Raw genomic sequence first — 22,685 nt, 5'->3', positions numbered from 1 at the left:
TGATTTGATTGTGTGGAAGATATTACCTCCCCTCTAAAATGTTAGTGTTTCTTGAACACAAATCTTGATTGAAGTTTCTTAGCTACGGCATAACGGTTCTTTTTTTTTTCAAGTACAACATTTTATCTTGTAGCTTTGTCATCTCTTGACTGATTTGAGATCAAATTAGAATTTTGAACTCGGGAGGTCAAACGTTTTTATTGTTGTATGTGACCGCGCCCAATGTATCGTTAATTTACTTTAATCCTGCCTAAAATAATTTCAGTTTGAGGGTAGGTTGTTGTAAAGACGTTGATGAATAATAAAATCTAATCGGGTACACGTGCACCCCACGCTAGCGCACAAAAATATAGCTAATAAAAAAAAAAGTCATGATTTAATATGCTCTAATATTTCCACAAAGAATTTCAAGTTCCCACAACTATTGAGGATCTTCTCTTGTTTTCTGTGAATAGTACAACTCTCAGAAAAACTTCATGATTTATGTCGCGTAAGAGTAGTTTCAATAAGCTGTGTAACACACAATTCTGTTTTAATCCTATAACATCTGCAGAGCTTTTACATTCTGGAAACTTGATTAGATCTTGTAAACATGTACATTGATTAATTATTGTAAAATGTAGACTGCCAGATGACCAAATCAAACATTAAATACGTTGTAATATAAATTTCAACATAGCTATTTTCTTGGAAATGTAAATTTTGCCTATATTTTATCATGAAATATTAACTTTAATTCAATACAAATTGTTTAAGATAATTTGTAGTACTTATTTGCTGTAATCGTTCAGTATAAAACGTTTGTGAAAGGCTATTGTACTCGTATTAAAACTGTGATCGTTCAGTATAAAATGCTTACAAAAGGCTGTTGTACTTGTAGTAAGAGTCCACGCATTGACGAAGTACACAGAAAATGGGTTTACGTATTACGTAAGGTTGGTCACACGCTGTAATTAAGGAACCTGTACATGTTGGTTAAATTCAAGTGAAACATGGTCTAACACATGTACATCATGTTACCAATAACATATGACTCTTATAACTGTGATACACAATTCACAGCAACATGTACTGATATATAAAAATCCAGTACTTCTTGGCCACCAGATGTTTTTGCTCGTAGAAATGATGTGAAATCTTTAGCTAGCTTGACCATGTGATGAGGGAAATCCCCGTTTTCAGAACACTGCTTAGTTTAATCCAAATGCCACGTTGTTCAGTCAGTGTTTAGTATATTAAGTAGCTTTATTTTGAAGTAGAATAACATGTATCGTTATGCTAAGAGTTGTTCATTGATCATACTTTTTGTGTACAGGTTAGTTTAGTATTGTTGAACATGATTGTAAATCACAGATTGCTTGTAATTAAAAGATATTTTTTTATGTTCACAAGTGAACTTACTATGAGAAAATGATTTTACAGTAATAATGATTCAGTTTTTTACTGGCTGATAATACAGGCTTATAATTTTTCATAAAGGAAAATTTTTAGAAGAAAAAAGTGAATATTATGTCTATAATATCACATTTTATGATTAATAAGAAAACGCGTGGTAAACCTGATTTCGGGTGCTCTTTACTTACATATTCAGAAAAAATTAATACCGCATTTTGACTTTACTACATACATAAATCTTTAATGGTTACCCCTCCCCCCTAAGTCATAAAATCATAATAAACGTTTTCCTTTAAAGGGTGTTGAACGAATTTTGAATGATGAACTCTGTTAAGTTAACAATTGGAAGGTTCCAGTCAGGATTTCAGCAAAACTTGTGAATGAAAACCTAAGAGGTGGAGGACTCATTACATTCTCATGTATAGATATTGGAATTTTAATTGTCTGTTTCGCAGAAGGTTTTGTAGTATTCTTAACGTCTTAACTTGGGTTCAAGGGAGCGTCTAGGATGATAGTACTGTAGCAGTTTTCTTTTGTCGAAAATAAAAATGTATATTAAAGAAAAATATTTTCTCGTGAGTGAGGGACTGTTATGAGAGAGTAGATTCCATTGCAAGATTTACTATATAAAGTATGAATGTTTATTGTTTATTCTGATTGAGTTCTGTTTGTTATATTTTTTGTAGGTTTTCGAAGTTTGGAGATTTCTTTCAATAATTTATTTTTATTACTGGTATGAAACGTAAGCTACATAAGTGTTAACCCTTTCGTTGGTTATTCATTATACGTAATATGTATAACGAGAAAATAGTACTTCACCAGGGTAATACAACAACAAAAAAAACAAACCAGCCTTTAGTAATTAATTTTACAAATTAATGATTACTGGAGAGTGACTTCACGTCGTGTAATTAACACAGTTATCCCATATAAATATTTTAAACAAACAATTAGGATATAGGATTTAACTATTTATGGAGTAGAAGTTTTATCATCTCCAATATTAGAAAGTCATTTTATGTGGTGTTGATACCAATTTATAGTTAGGGTTTCGCCCACTCACGTACTAGAATTATGGTTGTGTGAAGATTCAACGTGGAGAAACTAGAATGACGTAAGAACTCAAGTACTACTAATATTAGACTATCCTTTCAGGAACTCGGTCGTCAAGATTTCGTTCCCGAAAGTTTGAGAATACACACTCAATCCATAGACGGTAGTTTTCCGCCGTTAGTTAAACAGTGTTGTATGACGTCATCACCACGTGCTGTTATCGCGCGCACAAAACCCGAGTAACTAAAAAATGCATGTATAACAGGAGTTACATTGAAAGGATAAGTACAGTAGCATATTGTTCGAAAAAAATATCTGGTAAGAATGTTTGTTTCTAATATGGAGTCCGTAGGTTGTTCACTTTTATTATGGTTTGTTTGGTAAATTGAATGGACAAAGTCCAACCGTACAGGGTAGTGGAAGGATTATTTAATTAAAAAAGAATAAACCTCTCACTTACAGCTAAAATTATGCCATTTACACTGGCCACAACAAAACACCCATAATTTAAATTAACCCGAAAGTGCAAAAAAACCCAAAAACTATTCAAATTAATAAGCTGAGCAGCTCTAAACGTCTTTTGATGTACTTTTCAGTTTTATTTAAATTGAGGTGAATGAGGCTAAATGAAGAAATACTTTTGTCAGTTATAGAGACACGTATAGTTAATTCGCCAAGCGTCTGTAGCTGTTTTATAACGTAAATATTTGGAAACAAAATTTAATCAAGTTTCTTAACATTTACAAAAATATTGGGAGGGCATATTTTGTTACCACTGGCCCTTGATCAATAGGCTGAAAAGAATGCCTAGAAGTGGCAAAACAGATCGTAAAATATCCCCTTCCCAATACAAACGTTTAGTTCATAGCTCCGTCACCTGTTGACCGATGTGAGATCTAATTACGCTATTGGATTCAGCAGGTCAAATCCTTTCGATTGATATATTTTATCACATCCAGGGTATCGTTGCTTTTTCTGTTCTATTTTCGTCTAAAAGAATTTCAATTTGAGGGTATGCAAGAAAATATCGTGATGAGTAATAATATCGAATCTGTTATACACGTGACCCATGCATGGTATTGCTAGAGCATGAAGTATAACTAATAGAGGAGAAATCTATATTTAAAAAAAGTCTTGTAGATTATTTAACCCTGGTTGAAATATTTTCAAATGCCTAGGATATGGAGGATTCCCTTTTGTTTTAAATTTAAGTTTTGAATCTGGTAAAAATATATTGACTTTTCAAAACATTCATTTATTCTATCTGGCTCTCACCCCTTACTGTATTAGTTTGATATTTTTTGAATTTAAGATAATTTTATCGTAAATAAGCTTCTCCTAATGTTTATTTCAAAATATTTTACATTGGTTCTGGTTTGTGTAGCAGCTAAGGCAAATGTTAATTAATTTACTATCTTTAAAATCTTTGTTAAAAACCTCAGCTGAAATCTTTCAAATTTACTTATCTAATAATTTTTTTAAATAAAATATTTTGCAAAACCTAAATAATTTTTTCTTCTGTTTCTACAAACTACTTAACATTCTGTCTAATGGTCATGTGTGTTTGTAATTTCTTGATCATAGTACTGTAACACTCTTCAGTGGTTTAAAGTCCAAATATATTTGTAACATTGAAACGTTTATTATTATTATTATTATTTTTAATCGACGAAATAGTCACTATTAAAAGCTGTTTGTTTACTTGTGTGTAAATTATGAGCACAGATTTGATGTCAAAGAGGGGAAACAGAAAGATGGAGGATGGTTTGTTTGTGCAAGGTAAAAGACACCATACTTTGGCCTTATGGGGGTTGCCTTTGTTGGTTACAGGGCGTCTAATATCACACGAATAATACTAATTTTTTGTAGAAATGTACCGTTACTATTGTAATTAATCTGGGATCCCTAATGTATTTTAATATAGAATATTGTAATTTTACCGATTTTGTTTTCTTTTTTTCGTTTAGTGTAGTGAGTGGTGAACGAACAAAAACTAACTTATTCATGTTGATGCAATATGTGGAGTTTCCTGTAGTGAACGATGTGTAAAGTCGGTAATTTGAAGGTTAAGCATTAAAAAGCAGCGTACAATATTGGAAGTTAACGGTGGAAAGTTTAGTGTGAAATAAAATACTGATAACTTAATTGTTTATCAAGAGATGGCGCCAGTCCTTGAGGTATGAATTACTAATTTGCAAGATAATGCATTTAATTATCGCTTTGAGTTTCCAACCATGTATATAATAACTTTGATTGTAAATTTTATGAAGGCCAATGAAATGTGACATAATCTAGCTTCTGTAGGTTGAACGAAAGAATTAGGACGTAATCTTGGAAAGAGGTTGGAAGCATTTAGGGTGATTTTGATGTACATACAAAACATACATATTTCATATTCAGGCAAGAAGAGTAACAGAGTGGAACAAGCTAGTTTGATTTGGCAAAATTGTGAGAGATCATTTTAGGGATAAACATAATTGATTCAAGAAATTTAAGCTTTTTGAAAACAATGACTTGGAGGACTATAGGAAATTAAGACTGGGGTAAAAAGGAAGTTAAAAGGGCAAACACTGTAAAGGAAAGAGGGTTGGCTGCGAATTAAACAATAAGGAATTCTTTAGGTATGTGGTGGATAAGCAAAATGTTAGGGTGGATTTGAGCCTCATAAAAATAAAATTGATATTTGGAAGATGACATTGGTTATTAAATTATATTTTCTCTTCAATTTTTATGAAGTAAGGCGCAGGTACAAAGTTCTGAAATTTTCAGAGTAAAGTTGTGAAACCTAAAAATTCACAAACCTCCTGCACCAGACAGATTTTATTCTATAATTTTAAAGGAACTTAACGATTTTATTTGTGAACTACTGGCTAATATTTTCATAGCTTGTTTTGTTGTAGAAAAGTATTAGAAGACTGAAAATTGGCTGATGTTTGTCCAGTATTTAGAGGAATTAATAAACATTTCCCAGGCAATTATAGGTTACTTAGTCTTGCATCAGTAATTGGAAAAGTTTTGGAGAATATGATTAAAGATGCATTGCATGTTCACTTAAAGTTGTTTATTAGTATTGAGGAACCACTGTATTTTCACTAAGGGAAAGCCTTGTTTAACAAATCTTCTGACACTGAGGATGTCATTGCAAGAGTTGGTGAAAGAAATGCTGTGAGTTTGGTTTACCTTGATTTTCAGAGAACATTTGATAAGGTACCTCACAAAAATTTGTTACAAAAAATTAATCTGTGGATGTGGGAGAAATATTATTAAATGTTATAGAAAATTGGCTGGATAGTAGAAAGTAGTAATAAATGAAATTAGATCTGACTGGATCACAGTTACCAGTGGTGTGCCTCAAGACTCTGCACTGGATCCTTTGCCGTTTGTGATTTATATTAATGATATTGACTCTTGAATGACTCACAAAATTATTGATGTCTACAGATGACATTAAAATTTTGGGGTTGGTTAATTGTATTAAAGGTGCAGGAGACTTACAAGGAGATTTAAGTCATTTGATGTATTGGGCCAGTATGTGATAGATGATGTTTAGCTGTCCAAAATGTAAAGTGATGCATGTGGGTTTTCACAGTTCAAATTGTTGTTACAATTTACATGGGAATAAGTTCAATACTGTGGTTGAAGAAAAAGATCTTGGTGTTGTGATATAAAAATTGCTTAGGACATCTAAACAAAGTATTGTAGTTATAAATGGGGCTACTGTAATTTTGAGTAGCATTTATAAACATATTGAATACAAGATAAGGGGTATTATTGTTTCACTGTATAGATCTCTTGTAAGGCCTCATTTAGAGTATTGTATATAGTTTTGAGCTCTATTCCTTAAGAAGGACATTTAATTGTTGGAGAAAGTCCTGAGAAGAGCCACTAGGATGATACCTGATATGGTGGGATGGTCATAAGAAAAAAGACTAAAATTTCTAAACTTGTTTTCTGTGGGAAGGAGAAGGATCAGGTGGGATTTGATTGAGGTGTTTAATGGTATTTGTAATATAGATCCATCAAACGTTTTGTGTTTAGCAACGAAAACAATGGAACAAGGAGTCATGAGCTTAAATTTTGGCAGTGTAGGAGTTGTCTTCAGTTTAGACAGTATTATTTTCTAAACAGTCTTTGGGATTTGGAATGAGCTGCTTTCAATGGCAGTGGAGGCATAAAATTTAACTGAATAGAAAAGGGTAGTTTTAATTTGGAGCCAGAATGGACATCCTTGATAGATAATAAACTCCTTTTTGGCCCTTTAGAATTTTGAATTTATGAATAGTTTAATAACATCTAATTGCTGTTAGCAAAAATTAACATTTCATAAATTTATTAGCAGGGGTATCCATACCCTGGATGGAAGTTATGTAAATTTGTGATTAATGAAAGGTTAGCTTAGGACGTAAAAAGTTATTTTCTGTATGTATAATTTAAAAACAACATATTGTCCATAAAAACAGCAAAACACAAAACTTGAAATTGTAAATTTGAATGTATCTCCTCATGGACTTAACCACTTTGCTCCTATTGGTGGATCTTCAAATTTGGCATAAAATTAAAAAAAAAAAACTCCTGCAAAATGGAAATTTTGTATTTGTCCATGGACCCAATGAACCTCCATATCAGTTTTCGTGTAAATCCATCCACACCCTGTGAAGTATTTACATAGACATATAACAGACAGTAGTGTTATATTTATACTGATCTGCATGTGAAATATTTGACTGTATCTGCACCCTGAGAATGGAGAACAATAAAGCTGGCAATGGATATGGAGACAAATTGGTAAAATTGTAACTTCTATTGCAAATCTACATGCACACAGGGTAAATATTTCACAAAGCTAGGACTTGCACATCATGTATTAAAAAAAAAGTTATTACAGTATTGTTCAACTAATAGTTCCATTGTAGTATGATTTGTAAGGTTTGTTACTAATATCTGTTTATGTATTTGTTTTTGTAGATTAATTTTTTGTGATGCTAGAATCATTATAATGCTGTTTCCTAGTTAAATGGAATTAGTGTGATAAAAATATTTCAGCTTGGTCATATGCTAAGTCTTTGAGTTATCTTAAACTTAGACTTACATGACTGTATAGTAAAAGTAACTAAATTTATCATGATGTAAATGTTAAGATTTTTATTTTGTACATCAGCTCTACAAGTGTTAGACTGAAATAAGTATGCAGTGGTAGAAATAAACCTAAAGATAATTACATGAAAGTATTATTTTTCTCTTGATTTTTGTTTTTATTCATATAGGCTAATATCTTTTAGGTAATACCATGTATAAATTATTAATATAGTTTTTATTGTATTTTCAGCTGCAGTTTGATGTTTATAATTCCATTTACCTTAATCTTGCGTAAAAGACAGACATATTTTCTAAACATTTAACCCAACTGCTCTTAATTATCCACATAACATGAAAATTAAATAGGGTAATATTTTAGGTGTACCTTGATTTAAAAAAAAAAAAAAAAAATTCAGGTTTTGTTATTTAAGAGTAATAAATGGAAAACCTGCTGGTGTAAAAATGCATATATATTGTTATCAATCAGATTTTGTACTTTTAATTTCAAGTTTCATGCCATAATAATAATGACTTTGGACTTCATTTTTAAGATTAGAACTTTTATCCATTTATGGGCTTATCTGTTTGGTAAGTCTTACAGTATGCTGACCACACTATTATCTTTTTGATTTTTATTTTACAGAGAGAAAGTCGAGTACCTTTAAGGAAACGGAGCGACCCAAATATTCCAAGATCAAAAAGGTTTGAAATTCTTTTATTGTTCATTTGTAGAAGTTGGAACAACATATGAAAAACAAAATTGCAGATATGCAGCTTTTTGTGCTATTTTAATTTTTTAAAATTGATTTTGTACCTCAGTGACGCAGAAGTTGACGAGAAGAATGTTTCAGACCTCAACAATTCAGGAAGCTCTTCTAATTCAAGCTTATCTACAAGGTAAATATTGTGATAATCACAAACTCTTTAAATATATTGGTTTTGTTTGAGACTTTTACTGTGAGATGTTTTCTTAACAATGTGGCTTTTAAAATTTTACTATTAGAAATAACAATACATGCCAAAAAAAAAAACACGACAAAATAGTTCTAATATTGCATTGTGGGCAGCAGTACAAACTTGATTCTTTGGGGTGACATAAGTTTATGATGATTGTTTGAATAGTTATGGTTCTTATTTTTAAGCATTTAATTTAACCATAATTTTTAGAATTCATTGAATATAAAAGTGGTGTCAGGTATAGAATATCATGTAACTGGTGTAGTAATATGTTCGTATAAACTGAATATGCACATAAAGAAATGAGTTAATACTGCATTTTGGTTATTTTCACTAAGTACTGGTTATGTTTATATTAAATATTAATAAATTTACCAAACATCTTGATGTCATATTGTAAGATTGACTGTAATTTTAGTTATATTATCTCAATGTTTTACAGCCAGAGATTACCTTGTAGTAATGTAGGATCTTTGCTTATTATAGAACTTGAATTCTTGGGCATTGTGATTTAAGCATTGTTTTTCAATATCTTAGGTTTGGTCAAATGTTAATTGGTATGAAAATTGCAATTTACAAAAGAACTAAGGAAATAGTTTAAATACAAATCCATATTTTAAAGTGTGTGATTTTGTATAAAAAACAGTGCATTTAAATAAGTCATTCCTATTAAGTATAATATAATGGAAACAAAGTATATGAATTGAGCTTTTTTTTTCCAAAAAATGTTAAATTATATTATTAGCACATTGATGACAAAATTGTAAAAGTTTATAATTGAATTCTATTATAGGAATAATCATAAGGCATTTGTAATGCTGTCTGAGTATCATAGTTAGTATCGTGTTAATTGTGCTATTTTGATGTTACTCGAATTACACTAAAACTGGAGGTATTCTTTCTTGGAAGTCTTGATAGTCCAAGCAACTCTCTAGAAATGGTACACAAAACTCCAGGAGGAACACCTGCTGACTCGGTCCCAGGATTCGTTCCTTCCACTGGACCATTGCCTTCTTCAGGGTCTTCTTTGTCTTCTCATGTTCACCAGTTTGATGATTCAGACTTGGAAGCAGAAAACGATCCTCCCAGATGGCAAGAAAATGTGAATATTAATGTTCTACGTTTAATGAAGCCCAAAGAAAAGAAACGTCAAGATGTGATAAATGGTAAGATGGATAACTTTAATCACTTATGTTATGTTACAGTATCAGTATGATAAATTAATACTACAAACTGCTTACTGTATTTAAATTTTACATGATGAATAAATGTAAATTTAACATCAAACATTTGACACTTGAGTTGGTAACAGACATTTAGTATTTGAACACTTTGGAATAAACATGTACTTCATCTTTGGGAAGATATGTTAAACAAGATAAAACATGCAAACACTTTTTGAAATTCAGAAAGTTCCAACATTTCAAAAAAAAAGTGAAATAAGTAATAAATGTTAGGATGGGTATAGGTTGCAATATAAATATTACAGTAATAGTTTCTCTATCAGAAGGGGGTTCGAATCCCTGTAACATTAAACATGCTCGCCCTTTCAGCCGTGGGGACAGTATAATGTGATGGTCAGTCCCTCTATTTGTTGGTAAAAGAGTAGCCCAAGAGTTGGCAGTTGGTAGTGATGACTAGCTGCCTTCTTTCTAGTCTTACACTGCTAAATTAGGGATGGTTAGCACAGATAGTCCTTGTGTAGCTTTGTGCAAAAGACAAATTAAACCAAACTCTATCAGATTTATACAAGTTATTTAGAACAAATGTAACTGGTGTTGTGTTACTATTTAGAGTTGGAAATTAATTTACAATAAGTTTTTCTATAATTAAAAGTTTTATTATTGGATGATGAAGGTGAAATGATTTTGAAATTTTTAATCAGAATGATGTGGTTGCTACTTTCACTGCATGTCTAGTTGTGGTGTCTGGAAGATGTTAAAGTTGTTTTACAATTTGATACCCTTGTATTTCCATAGGTTTGTAGTTGTAATTGTCATGCTGTTTTGCTAGTGTGAGTGGTATCGTGTATATTTAAACACAGCATAGAAAGATAGAGAAGTAGATACTAAGTTAACATACTTGAAGGGTGTTTTACTGATAATATATAGGTATATATATAATATTCCTTATTTTAATTTGTGATTATTGTGTTAAAAAAACACAAAACCACAAAAAACTTCATTTCTCTTATAAAAATAATTACCAATTTTAATGTGTATTGGTGTACAGCATAATGGAGCTCATTTTTGTTAGAATAGAATAGTGTTAGAGTTTAGCTGCTGTGTATTAAAATATTCTGTGAGATTGTTATTTTGGTAGTAACAGATGCTATTTGCCTTATTGAGAAGAATGAGTAACATGTTTTGTTTAAAGGAGTGTAGAAACAAACCGTTGAAATAAGTATGTAAACCTGTATTTGTTTTTTTAACAAATGGAAGTTTGAACTGATTATCTAACTTGGTTGATTTGGATATCAAATAAAGGCAGTTTTTTTATTTTCCTATGTTTCACAATTAAAATTAATGTTATTAAATAACTATATATAAAGTACATTGATGACATTTTTATTTTGTAGAAGCTGTGGTCACATTAAACAAGTCATAAATTATTTAATGTGGTTAGTTTCTACAGAATAAAAATGTCATCAAAATATCTTCCATATAAAATCTGTATTTGGTGAGAGAGCTGTCCAGACAAGGACACTCGTAGCAATAGATATATGTTTGTGAGTAGTAGCCCTAAAATTTATTAATTTTTGCCCTATCTTGTTGATTTTATATATGACCATTGAAGACAAAGTGAATATCGTTAAGGAGGGCAGATGTGTCTAATTCTGAAAGTGATTGGTAAATAAAGCTGATAAACATTTTCCCAAGAAAAAATTAAAAATATAAGGCTACTTGAATTTCTCTAGTGCAGTTTAAAGTTTAAATATTTGATGTCATGTCTAGAAAGTATTTGTTGATCAACATTAGTAATTTTAGAAATTTCCTTTGCAAAGGAGGAAGAAGTTTAAACTGTAATTTTTATGGAAATGACTACATTTAGAATAGGAACAAATAATTTAATCAGCTTAGGAGATCCAGTGCTGGATAATATAGGTTTTAAGAGGATATTGTTTTTATGAACAATGTTAATCATAACATAAAGCATTATTGTCAGGAGTCTGAGAGGTAAATGACTTGTAAGAACACCTTGAAAAATGCAATCATGTTTGAAATTTTCTGCTCCTCTAGTGGCAAACCTTTCACACCAACCTTCTTGCCTCATAAATAGGTTATGTAACTCTCAAATTTCATTAAATAAATATAGTGGATTGAGTCCTTCTAAACTTGAATTTTCCTAAAGGCATCTACTTCAAAAAAATAAAAACATTATTTTTTCTGTTAAATCTAATAAACATCTTTTATTAATTTTTGATACTCAGATTTTAAATAGTTGAAATGGAAGGTAATTTTTATCTTAAGTATAAAAACTTTCTTAACAGTTTTTCATTTCTGTAAGGTCTAGAACCTCCACAATCAGTGGCTCTCAAACTTTTTATGCTCATGGCACACTAGAAAAATAATGTTAAATTTGCAACATGCTTATCTGATCCTGCACTTGAAAAGAGGACATGTGAGTGTCACCATGCATACAGGCATTCCCCATTTACTCTACTGATTCCTTGTGTTAGGATAAGGCTACGTTTGCCTAAATAATCTTGGTTATTTTAAAATGTCATGAAAAAGCATACTTGATGCCATACATTTACAGTTTAGCAGCATACCTAGAATAGTTTTGCAAAACACTGTCCTAAATTAATATCAAAAGTTTTTAAGTAACTGTTTATTTTCATTTTTTTATCATATTACTTACTGTAACTATTATCATTTATGTACAGTACAATTAAATATTTGAAACTAAGAAACAGAAATATGTACACATTTTTTAACTCTTTATTAAATAATCCTTAAGTTTCTTTTGGTTTTATTTGCAATTTCAGGTATTTACATTTTCACTTAGTTTATTTTTTCTGTCATTAGTTTTACCTTTTTCTTAATGCACACCAACAGGTATTACCGTACCTTTTGCAGAAATACGTTTCAGCAAACTGTTTATATACTTTATGTAGTAAATTAACATCACAAACTGAGGTGAAGTTTTTAGGTTGTATTCAAAATTATCAAACCTATCAAATGTGAAATTTAAAACAAAAATAGCTAAAACCTAGTTAACTAAAATATTAAAATAAAACTTAAATACAATTTAACTGTATTTTACAAATATGTATGCCTACAAAAGACAGTAAGTGCTAGTAAGGACAAAATCTGCAAACATTGCATCAGCTGTTTAAAATGCACTGAAATGAATACTGTGCACCAGTTTTAAAAACTATTGGGAAATTGTAGTTTAAATTAACTCTTTCTATTAGTTATAAACATGTCAATAAAATAAGTACATGTTGCTTGAAGTAATATGTCCAAGTAAGAAGACGATAGGCATAGCTACTGTCAAGTGATGAGCAAATTATTTTTTTTCTGATCTTTTGTTGATCTGGTAGAATTTGAACTAAGGACAGATAACTAGTGTTTACTGTATTAGCATATAAGTATGAATATATTCAAGTAATAGAGACAAAAGGTCAAAACCTGTGCTTGCTCATGATCATATGGCAATGGAACCAAAGTTTAAGTATTTTTATTTGAAGATTTTTTGAAGAAATTGAAACTTGTACAATGTAAAACTTTGAGGTATGATGATAATAAAGTTAAAGTTTGAAACTAACTCTGTACAATCTTGTGAATTGTGCAGAAAGGAGTTTTAGGAGTTGTGATTGAAGTGAAAGTAAAGAGTAAACATAAAGAGATTTAGATTTTGTTTTGACATCGAAAATACATAATTAACCATGACAGCACTTGTACTTTTATTAGATTGGGTGACTTGGTATTCTGAGGCAGTATATTCTTCATGAGTGATAGTACAATCAGTTGGAAAATACAGCCAAAGAAGGATTTTTGAACCTGGTTGAATAGTAATAAGACAATTTGGGGATGGTATAACTAAGATTTTATAACTTTTATTCGTTTTAACGTTGTGGGTGTGTTGTAGAAAGGATGTAGCTCTGGTGTTAAAACTGTTAAGTAGGTGGTTGTAGCCAATCCATGATGTTATTTCTTAGCTCATTCTTTACTGATTCATATTGAATTATAGACTGTTTCTTCTGTCTGAATTTGTACCTCATTTCTTCTAAAAGGTGACATTAACGTGTGAAATAAATTTTCTCTGAGAGATGAGTTATGGTTTTGGAATAGAGAAATTTGCAGATAATTTGATAGATAATATTTAAATATTGCTTAGAAATAAATGTCCAGTAATGGTATATGGAATCTTGGGTAAATGTTTTAAAAATATTGAAATAGCCAGTGTTACTGTTTCATAGAGATTTCTAAGTTTATAACATTACAAATGGCAATTTTATATTTTTATTTTGTTTAATATAGCTTGCCCAAAATGGAATATTAATATTCCAAAATGTTGAAATATAAAATCACTGTTGTCATCTGAAGTGTTAAATGTTGTTTCCATTGTTTTCATACTTTTATCATTAAACTTTGGTTTCTGTATAGATAATATGTTGTGTGTGTATAAATCAGAACATTTCAACTGACAAGAAATGATTTAAATAATAACAGCTATGATACAATTAGTTAAAAACTAACTTCATGTAACTGTTAGTCCTATTCAGTCCAACTAGTTTGCAAAATATGGAATAATTAATAATTGGACTAATTTACTGTAACATATTGAACTGTATGGATGGATAATTTAGTTCTATTTTGCACTCATGATCATTTAACTTTGGAACCATGGGTTTAGATTAAGAGTTCATGTAATGTGTTTTGTAAATTATACAGAAGAATACTATAGTTTTATTATTTTATCTGTCTTAAAATACAAGGGTTGGTGAAATTTGTGATTACACTTTGTTGTGGGGGTACTTAGCATTTTAATTGGTCTTCTGGGATTACTTGTAGTATCTGCAGTTAAATGTAGGTGACAGATGTTAGATCATCTAAGGACTTTATGGATTTAAAACACAGTTCTCTCCCAGTTTTATTGTTAAATTTCTTGCTTTAGCATTTCACCAGCAGTTTGAAAGTTAGATATAAAAAGTTTTGGGTGCTGATTCTGCAGTTACTTTTTTACACATTTGTGACTTTTGGATACTCTATTTTTTTTTTTGTTTAGAATTATTTTTTGTGTTGTATGGTTTGTGTTCATTTAACCATCGAGCAGAGGTTCCTACACTAGATGCAGAATGTGTTTTTTTGCCTTCATGAGAGGGTGATACCTCAATAGCTTGGGGAAGGAAGGGGGTAAATTGAAGTTTTAAAATTTACAAAATAGAAAATGAATGAAATAAAAGATTTAAATAAATGCCTGAAATTAGACTCTGCTACAGTTTAAATTTTTCTTTCAAGAACTGCTGGTTTTCAGGGACTTGGATGCTTTTGAGAAGGTACCTGATGTGATAACACTAGTGTTTAGAAGTTACCAGTGAGCACTTCTTAATTTCCAAGGACCCCTGAAAGTTTCACAGAGATAATGTCAGAAAATTGGAAATATGTCCTTACAAATGGACATAGAGACATAATCTGTTTGATGGCTTAGATTACATTAGATTAATTTCATCACTGATTAGTGATGTTGATATATTTATAATTTGTATTTACTTGTGTTACACACACAACTATAATTGCCAATTTGCCAAGTGACATCTGGTGGGTGTAGTTATAAATGTTTGTTCTTTTTTTTAAAGTCTGATTTTACAGCATGTAACCCATTTGTTTTTAACAATTTTTATAATATTTCTGTGTATCTTAAGGACTAGAATAAAAAGTGGTTTGTTGTGAAGCAGATAATGTAGAAGTGTATGTGAAAACCTTAGAAGAATATAGTTAACATTTATTATAGTATTTGATTGATGTGGTTTTGTTGTAGTTTGACAACAATAGAGGTATTTTGATAAAATTCTTGGATTTAATAGATTTTTGAAACCTGTTTGATCACTTTTGTTTAATATTTATAATTTCAGATTTTGTTTATGTATCTTTCTATTAGTATTTCATAGTTTTTGTTTTCTTAGTTTTATATGTGTACAAAGTGCATACAGTTTATTAATATTAACATTTTGTTCTTTAATAGAATAAGAAAATCATAGCTCTTAAAGTGGTTGAAAATATGAAATTCTTGTTTGCATGACATGATGGTGGAGTTACGTTTTTAGAAATTTGAAAGTTTAAGTAAATTATTACTTCTTCAGAGCTCTTCCATACGGAACGCACCCATGTCCGGAACCTGAAAGTGTTAGATAGGCTGTTTTTCAAGCCAATGCAGCAGGAACAGCTTCTACCATCAGACCAATTATATCTTCTTTTTCCTAACTTGGAGGAGATGCTGGAAATCCACAGTAGGTTCAACAATAAAATGAAAGCCCGCAGGCGGGAACAGCCAGTGGTTGGTGATGTTGGAGACATCATGCTGGAAATGGTGAGTTTTACTGACGTAATCAAGTTGCTCTGATATCTTTTATTTATTTGAGATAGTGTCTGTTTCTAGCACAGAATCATATTCATTGAATTGGTTTCCAGATGATGTCAAGTTAATGTGATGTTGAACCTTCAGGTGATTGAGATTTTGTGTAGTTGTAGGAAGCACAAAACTTCAACTTTCCTGATGCTTACAGAATTTCAGAATATGACAAGTTTCTGTCAGATAACATTTATACAGTATTTGGCATTTAGAATTTGCATATCCACTGCCAGTGTTTGGGCATTTTGTTTAATTTTCAGTAGTATATAAAATCCACAAATTGTCGTGGATCTTTAACATGCAACTTTGGGTTAGATCACTTTATATATTTTATTGTTTATTAAGATCTAGCAAAATACTTGTATTGAGAGGAAAGATAAAACTTGTAAAGGGTCTGATCTTGTCCTCACATTTGTATTGATGATAGGTCTATTCCACTTAAATTTCTTTTATTTAATTTGCCCTATTTTAAATCTGGATTTTTTTAGACCTAATTTTTGTGTTTCTCTTAAATATGGAATATACATTTTGAAATTATTTTTTTCTAACTGGGGTATTTTAAAGTTTTATGTAACAAAGCTCAACAAATCTATTTACTGATTTTTTTATCAAGATTGTGCCTAGCAAATCTAATGCTTGCAAAGACTAATAAAACACTAAAACTGTTTTACTAGTTTGTATTAACTTCTGTTTAGCTTAGAGGTTTTAGACATATACAGTTCATTCTTAAAATTACTTCAGTGGAAGTAAGAATATTTACGTGAGTGTTATTTTTATTCAGAAATGTGTTATTTTTCTCTATAGCTTGATGGATCTTCAGGTAAAGAAATCAAGAGTGCAGCAGCTAAGTTTTGTCGTAACCAGTCGATTGCTCTGGAAGCACTTAAGAATAAGCAGAAGAAGGAACAAAAGCTGGCACAGTTCTTATCTGTAAGACTGGTGTTTTTATGTATTCATATTGTCCTCAACAAAAAAATTTATATAGTTTTATTTGTTTATCCTTAAACCTCATTTTACTTGAACATAATCCAAACCTCTCAAAATTTTGTGTTATCTTACTGTATTAAATATTATAATTGGCTGGTTCAAGGTTAAGAAACATCACAATATATCTTCCAAATTGTTAAGTTTAATTAAAACTTTGGTAAATTGTAGTTTTGTGCAATTTGATGTGGAAAATGTAAGTAGAATTCATATATGCACTCGTATGGATTTGGAGACTTGAAAAAAATTGTGATTGTACGCTATAGTAATCTGTAAATTACGTGCCATGACATATTTTAATACACGTACAATAAAAGTCTGCAGTATTAATACAAGTAAGATTCTTGTTTGTAAATCACGTTGGAACAGTAACACTTTACTCTGTGACCTTGGAAAAGTATCATGTTACTGAGCATGTTTCAGAAAGTCAGATTTATTGTTGAGCAGTACAGTTTTGTATTATTGTAAATATTTTTATTGTATATATGATTTACTGTAGGATGCTGAAGCAAATCATCTCTGTAGAAGGTTACAGCTAAAAGACATTATTGCTACAGGCTTTCAGAGACTAACCAAATACCCTCTTCTTTTAGAAAATATTGCAAAATATACACCACGTAAGTATGAAATATTCCATCAACTGTGCTTTTGTGTGTGTGTGTGTGTGTGTGTAATATCGTAATTTTTGCATTGGAAGTACCTTAATAGCTTGTCAGCTCATGTACTTTACATCTGCCTCTTTAAACCCTATAATATAATCTGTAGTGTATTTAAATTGTTTTTATTCTCTGTGACATAATAATGTATGTGTAAGCATTGTTTGTTTGTGTACCTTAATGAGCTAATAAATACTGATTTTGAAGTTTGTACTATAATTTACATGCGCTTGAAAACAAGATTTTTTGATCTAGTGTTTCCGCACTGTTTCGACAACAAACCTTTTTAGAGCACTAAGCCAGTAACAAATAATGCTTTTATTAACCCTAACTCACCATTTAGGTTAATAGTTTTAAAAAGTTTTAAACATGATGCCGTGTTACAAGTTCATTTAAACAAAACTGTGGTAAGTGATTCACTCTTATTGTCCAAACTTGTTGTGTTATATTTGAAAAATGGGTGTTGTTTTTAGTGTTCAGTTGTCAAGTTGTGCCTTAGTTAGAAAATTGCTCAAACAACAAAATTTGCTTTAATGACTGAAACTTGTATCTTTTTTACACTAGTTTTATAAACCATCAGTTGTGACATCCTTAAAGCTTATATAGGTAAATGATTTTGCTTCTGCGTACAAAATCTTCTAAGTGAAAATTGTCTAAATCCTGTGCCATGTTTAATGATGTACAAATCCTGTTTCATTGCTTTCAAACATCTTTAAATGGAATATGTACAAATTATGGAGTGTATATTTGAATTTTTTAATATTCTGTTTGTTCAAGACATGACAGAAGTACATGAGAAACAAGTGTAATGTGATTTAATATCATATTAATATTATAAAGACTGCTATGCAGATGCAAATGGTCATGATGATAAATATCTCGCAATGAGATTTTGTAAATTTTCATTTAGTATGCATATAAGTGTTTGATATATTTTCCATGATAAAAGACAATATGGCAAAACACAATTTAAAAATATCCTAGCAGTGTGTTAGTCTAAATCTTAAAACTTCAGTTAGAAATACTTGAGAATAAGAAGTGTTTACAACTACTAAATTTCTTTTTTTTTTTACACACACACACACACATGTATGTATGTATGTATGTATGTATGCTCCATGAATTTCTTTTACTGAATATTATTACACAGAGAATTCTGAAGAACATAGGAGGTTACTGCAGGCAGTACACTGTAGCAAACAAATCCTGGCACATGTCAATCAAGCTGTTAAAGAATCAGAGAATGAACATAGACTTGGTGAACTTCAAAAGAAAATGGACAGAAGTGCCTTTGAGAAAGTTGAAGCACCTATTGTTCAAGCTTATCACGTAAGCATTTTCATGATCAAAGTATGTAGTTGTATACCTTCAAGGTAGATAAGTCATTATGCTGTTTTTTCTATGGAAGGAAGGAATACCTCAACATTACAAAATGTAGTACTTATTAAACTTGATAATAGTATGTAGACAATGCAGTTGTAATGTACTAAAATGTTTTGTTTTTCTGTGTATGTGTATAAATAGTACTTAATTAATTAGTTCTAGTTATAAAGACCCAAGTAATCAGTTAATCTGAGTGTATATGCAGTTTTGCCTGTTGTATGAAACATTTTGAATTTTCTGTCCAATAAAATATTCAAGGAATTTGTAAGTAAGTAATAAGAAAGTGGGTCTTGTTTAAAGCTAGAATACATCTGGGAGAATTTTCAGTATATATATATATATGTATGTATGTTGTAATAATTTACAAAAATACCAGATATTATCAAAATTTGCATTCAACTTTTAAATAATTTTTAAAATAAATTATGGAGGTTTGATTAATTAAATGCAAACACGATAGACAACTGTCATAGATAATATTAAGAAATATGTATGCATGAAGTAATAACCAATGTTTATTCTTGGTTATTAACCGTTAAATTGAAAAACTATTTTGTTTGTGAATTCTGTCTTTTCAGCACCTTGACTTAACGAAGCATAAGCTGATCCACGAGGGTCCATTGACCTGGAGGTTACACAAACAAAAGACTATTGAGATGCATGTGGTATTACTTGAGGACATTCTTGTATTGCTCCAGAAACAGGATGATAAGTTGCTGTTGAAGTTCCACAACAACAATCTGATGTCAGGCCGAGAAGACACCAAAGTCACCCACAGCCCAATACTTCGTGTACAAAACCTGTTTACAAGAAACGTGGCTACAGGCAAGTTATATTTGCTGAGTGTGTTTTTTTTTTATAAAATATGCAGATCATTTAGAGACAAAAATTACAAATGTAGTTAACTTGTGCTCTTAGATTTGTATGAAAGGAAATAAATAGTAAGAAATAAAATATATTGAGAAGATATTATAAAGAAATTAATTGTAATGAAACTGTATCAATAAGCTTCAATGCTCCAACTTTTTTTATCATGTAGTTAATATATTTAAAAAAAATACTGTCCATCTTTATCTTCTGAAAAATGTTTCCTAGTCTTCTTGAAACGGTGAGAAGAATTTTGTTAAACTCCAGTTATTGTTAGATGTACAAACAAAAACAGTCAAGCATTTGTTGGAAAAATATGCTTTGAAAATAATGGGCTGGCCAGCCAACATTTTTTTTCTTTATTGTTACAAGGAATCAGTTTTTCTTGCATTTGACTGCTGATCTTAGTGAAAGTTGTAAGTAAAATAAACTTCAAACTCAAAAAAAAACAAAAAAAACTTGCGTTTATTTAGATATTTTTATCACAGATGTGTAGAGAGTTTACCTTTTCTTATTTGACCATTTGAAAACTGTTGAAAATGTAATGTGTAAGGTATAGTGATTAAAAGTAATGTTTGTAGGGAGTGGAGAATTGAGAAAGGCCCATTATTTATCACTGGACTTGGAATGCTGAATTATTACCATTAGTTGAATATGTGGCAGAAAAAATAAATTAAAAAAAAGCAGTAATTATATAGCCAAATATATTATAAGGAGTTTTAAAGGTTTAATTGTAAAGTTTATATTTCTGATAGTTTTGGAGATCACAAGATCCAATTGAAATGTAACTTTTTGTTCTCTTCATGTGTTTCATGTACATATTAAGCATTCTCATGTTTTTCCAAAATTGTAACATTCAACCTACGTTCCTATCTAATAATTGGTACTTGACCTTATGTAAAGTTATTGATAGTGTGTTTTTGTAAGGATTTAAAACAAAAGGAATTTTACTCTCACAAATAATATTACTGTAAATCCTACAGGTTATATTTCATTTAGTATTTTATATTAATAAATATAGCATACTGTACTCTTGTATATTATCTCCTGTAAAACAATTTCATTGAAGTAGCATTTTGTATTACTGTATAATTCCTGTTTATAGCTATTATAACATACTAAAATTATTTTTGTATTTAGAGTATATACCAAAGTATCTTTAATTCTGTTTGTATTAATAAAGGTATTTCAAGAAATGGTACTTGTAAATTGCATGGTAATATTTGATATATGAACTAGTTATAATAACTTGTCAAATTATAGATAGCAAAGGATTTTTTCTTGTTTCTACATCTGAACAACATGCCATCTATGAGTTTGTGGCCACATCAGCTTCAGAAAGAAAAATGTAAGAACTGATCTTTATTTTTTGGCATGTGCAGTGTAAGTAAAGAATATATTTAAACATAAGTTACTTTTGTTATAACATGTTTTTACTTGATGTCTGTTATAGACTTATTATTAACCAACAAATATGTAGCTGATAGATGATTTCCCCTTGAAAGGAAACTATTAAAAAATTTTAAAGTTCTGATAAATGGTTGATGTACAGAATAATGTTGTCTACAATAAGTGTGGTTATCTTCACCTTTACAAACAAAAAACAAAACATGTAGTTGTTAATGTAAATTCATATAGTTTCACTGGCCACTATTCAGTATTTAAGGTTATTTTATGTTTGTTATGACTTTTGAAATGTTATATTAAAATTAAACATTTTTCATTTAGTTTGAAGTAATTTTTGTATCTAGAATACCAGGTAATATAACTATAGAATGTACAGTCCGATTTCTAAAGGTTTTAGTGATTATTTAGATGTACCATAAAAAAAAATTATTTTGTGAACTTTAAGCAAGTGTTAACATTCATCATACATGCACAGTTTCTACATTGTCTAAATATAAAATTGTCCCTTGGTTCTGTAACTGTGGCTGTCAAATATGAAAAATGTTGATGCATCAATTATCAGTTCCTTTTACAATCCTAAACACTTTGATCAAATCCCCTCTAATTTTTTTTGTTTTTCAACAAAAATAACTTTAAGGATCTTAATCTCTCCTCATATAACAACCCCTCCATCCCAAGTACCATTTTGGTGACCCTCCTCTAAACTCTTTCCTACAGTTGAATGTCTTTCCTAAGGTAATGACCCCAAGATTGAACATAATGCTTCAAATTATGGTGTAACCAGGGACTTGTACAATGAAATGTGTATTTTGCTTGTTAAATCAGGTTGTGTTAATAAAATACTGTAGAATTTACTTAGATAAAGCTTTATGTAGTCCTTCTTTTACTTCACTGTTAATAAAATTTATTTTTAATAGGTGGTTAAAGTATATCACAGAAGCCTCTGAAGCTCACAAACCGAGACATGGCCAATCAGCCAAAGCCCAGGATTCCTCCACATTGTTGTCTGAAAGAACAGAAGATATTTCAGAAGATTCTCTGGCAAAAAACAAAGTGTAAGCTTTAAAATTAGCAGTTTGATATTATTTTTAGAACCATATGAACACCAAACTTTAAACTTTCATTATAACAGTTATTAAAGAAAACTTCTCTTTTTTTTATAAAGAGAAAGAGTAGTTGAGGTTTAAGGTAAAATTATTTACTAAATATTAATCAAACTGATTTATTTAGATTTAATTTTTAAGGATACTTTATTGATTGATTCTTCTTTTAGCAGAAAAACATAATCACTGCTGTACTTTGATTAAAATAGTTAATGTAAGTGAGTCT

The 22,685-nt window shown here is 30.2% G+C and overlaps 1 protein-coding gene across 3 annotated transcripts in view; it reads left to right on the top strand.

Annotated features, from left to right (window-relative positions):
* LOC143233070 (rho guanine nucleotide exchange factor 11-like) overlaps nt 1–22,685 on the top strand; it is a 115,135-nt gene that overhangs the window by 81,896 nt on the left and 10,554 nt on the right. For all 3 annotated transcript variants that reach the window (XM_076468951.1, XM_076468952.1, XM_076468953.1), the window contains 10 exons: nt 8,168–8,226; nt 8,344–8,421; nt 9,391–9,647; nt 15,791–16,017; nt 16,864–16,989; nt 17,543–17,660; nt 18,850–19,028; nt 19,661–19,907; nt 21,213–21,297; nt 22,274–22,411. In XM_076468951.1, the coding sequence (XP_076325066.1) occupies nt 8,168–8,226; nt 8,344–8,421; nt 9,391–9,647; nt 15,791–16,017; nt 16,864–16,989; nt 17,543–17,660; nt 18,850–19,028; nt 19,661–19,907; nt 21,213–21,297; nt 22,274–22,411 (1,514 nt within the window). The remainder of the gene's footprint in view (nt 1–8,167; nt 8,227–8,343; nt 8,422–9,390; nt 9,648–15,790; nt 16,018–16,863; nt 16,990–17,542; nt 17,661–18,849; nt 19,029–19,660; nt 19,908–21,212; nt 21,298–22,273; nt 22,412–22,685) is intronic.

Source organism: Tachypleus tridentatus, chromosome 12 (assembly GCF_004210375.1).
Source record: "Tachypleus tridentatus isolate NWPU-2018 chromosome 12, ASM421037v1, whole genome shotgun sequence".
NCBI classification, from domain to species: Eukaryota; Metazoa; Arthropoda; class Merostomata; order Xiphosura; family Limulidae; genus Tachypleus; species Tachypleus tridentatus.
The sequence above is the reverse complement of the archived record's forward strand: the minus strand, read 5'-3'. Positions and strand labels throughout refer to the sequence as shown.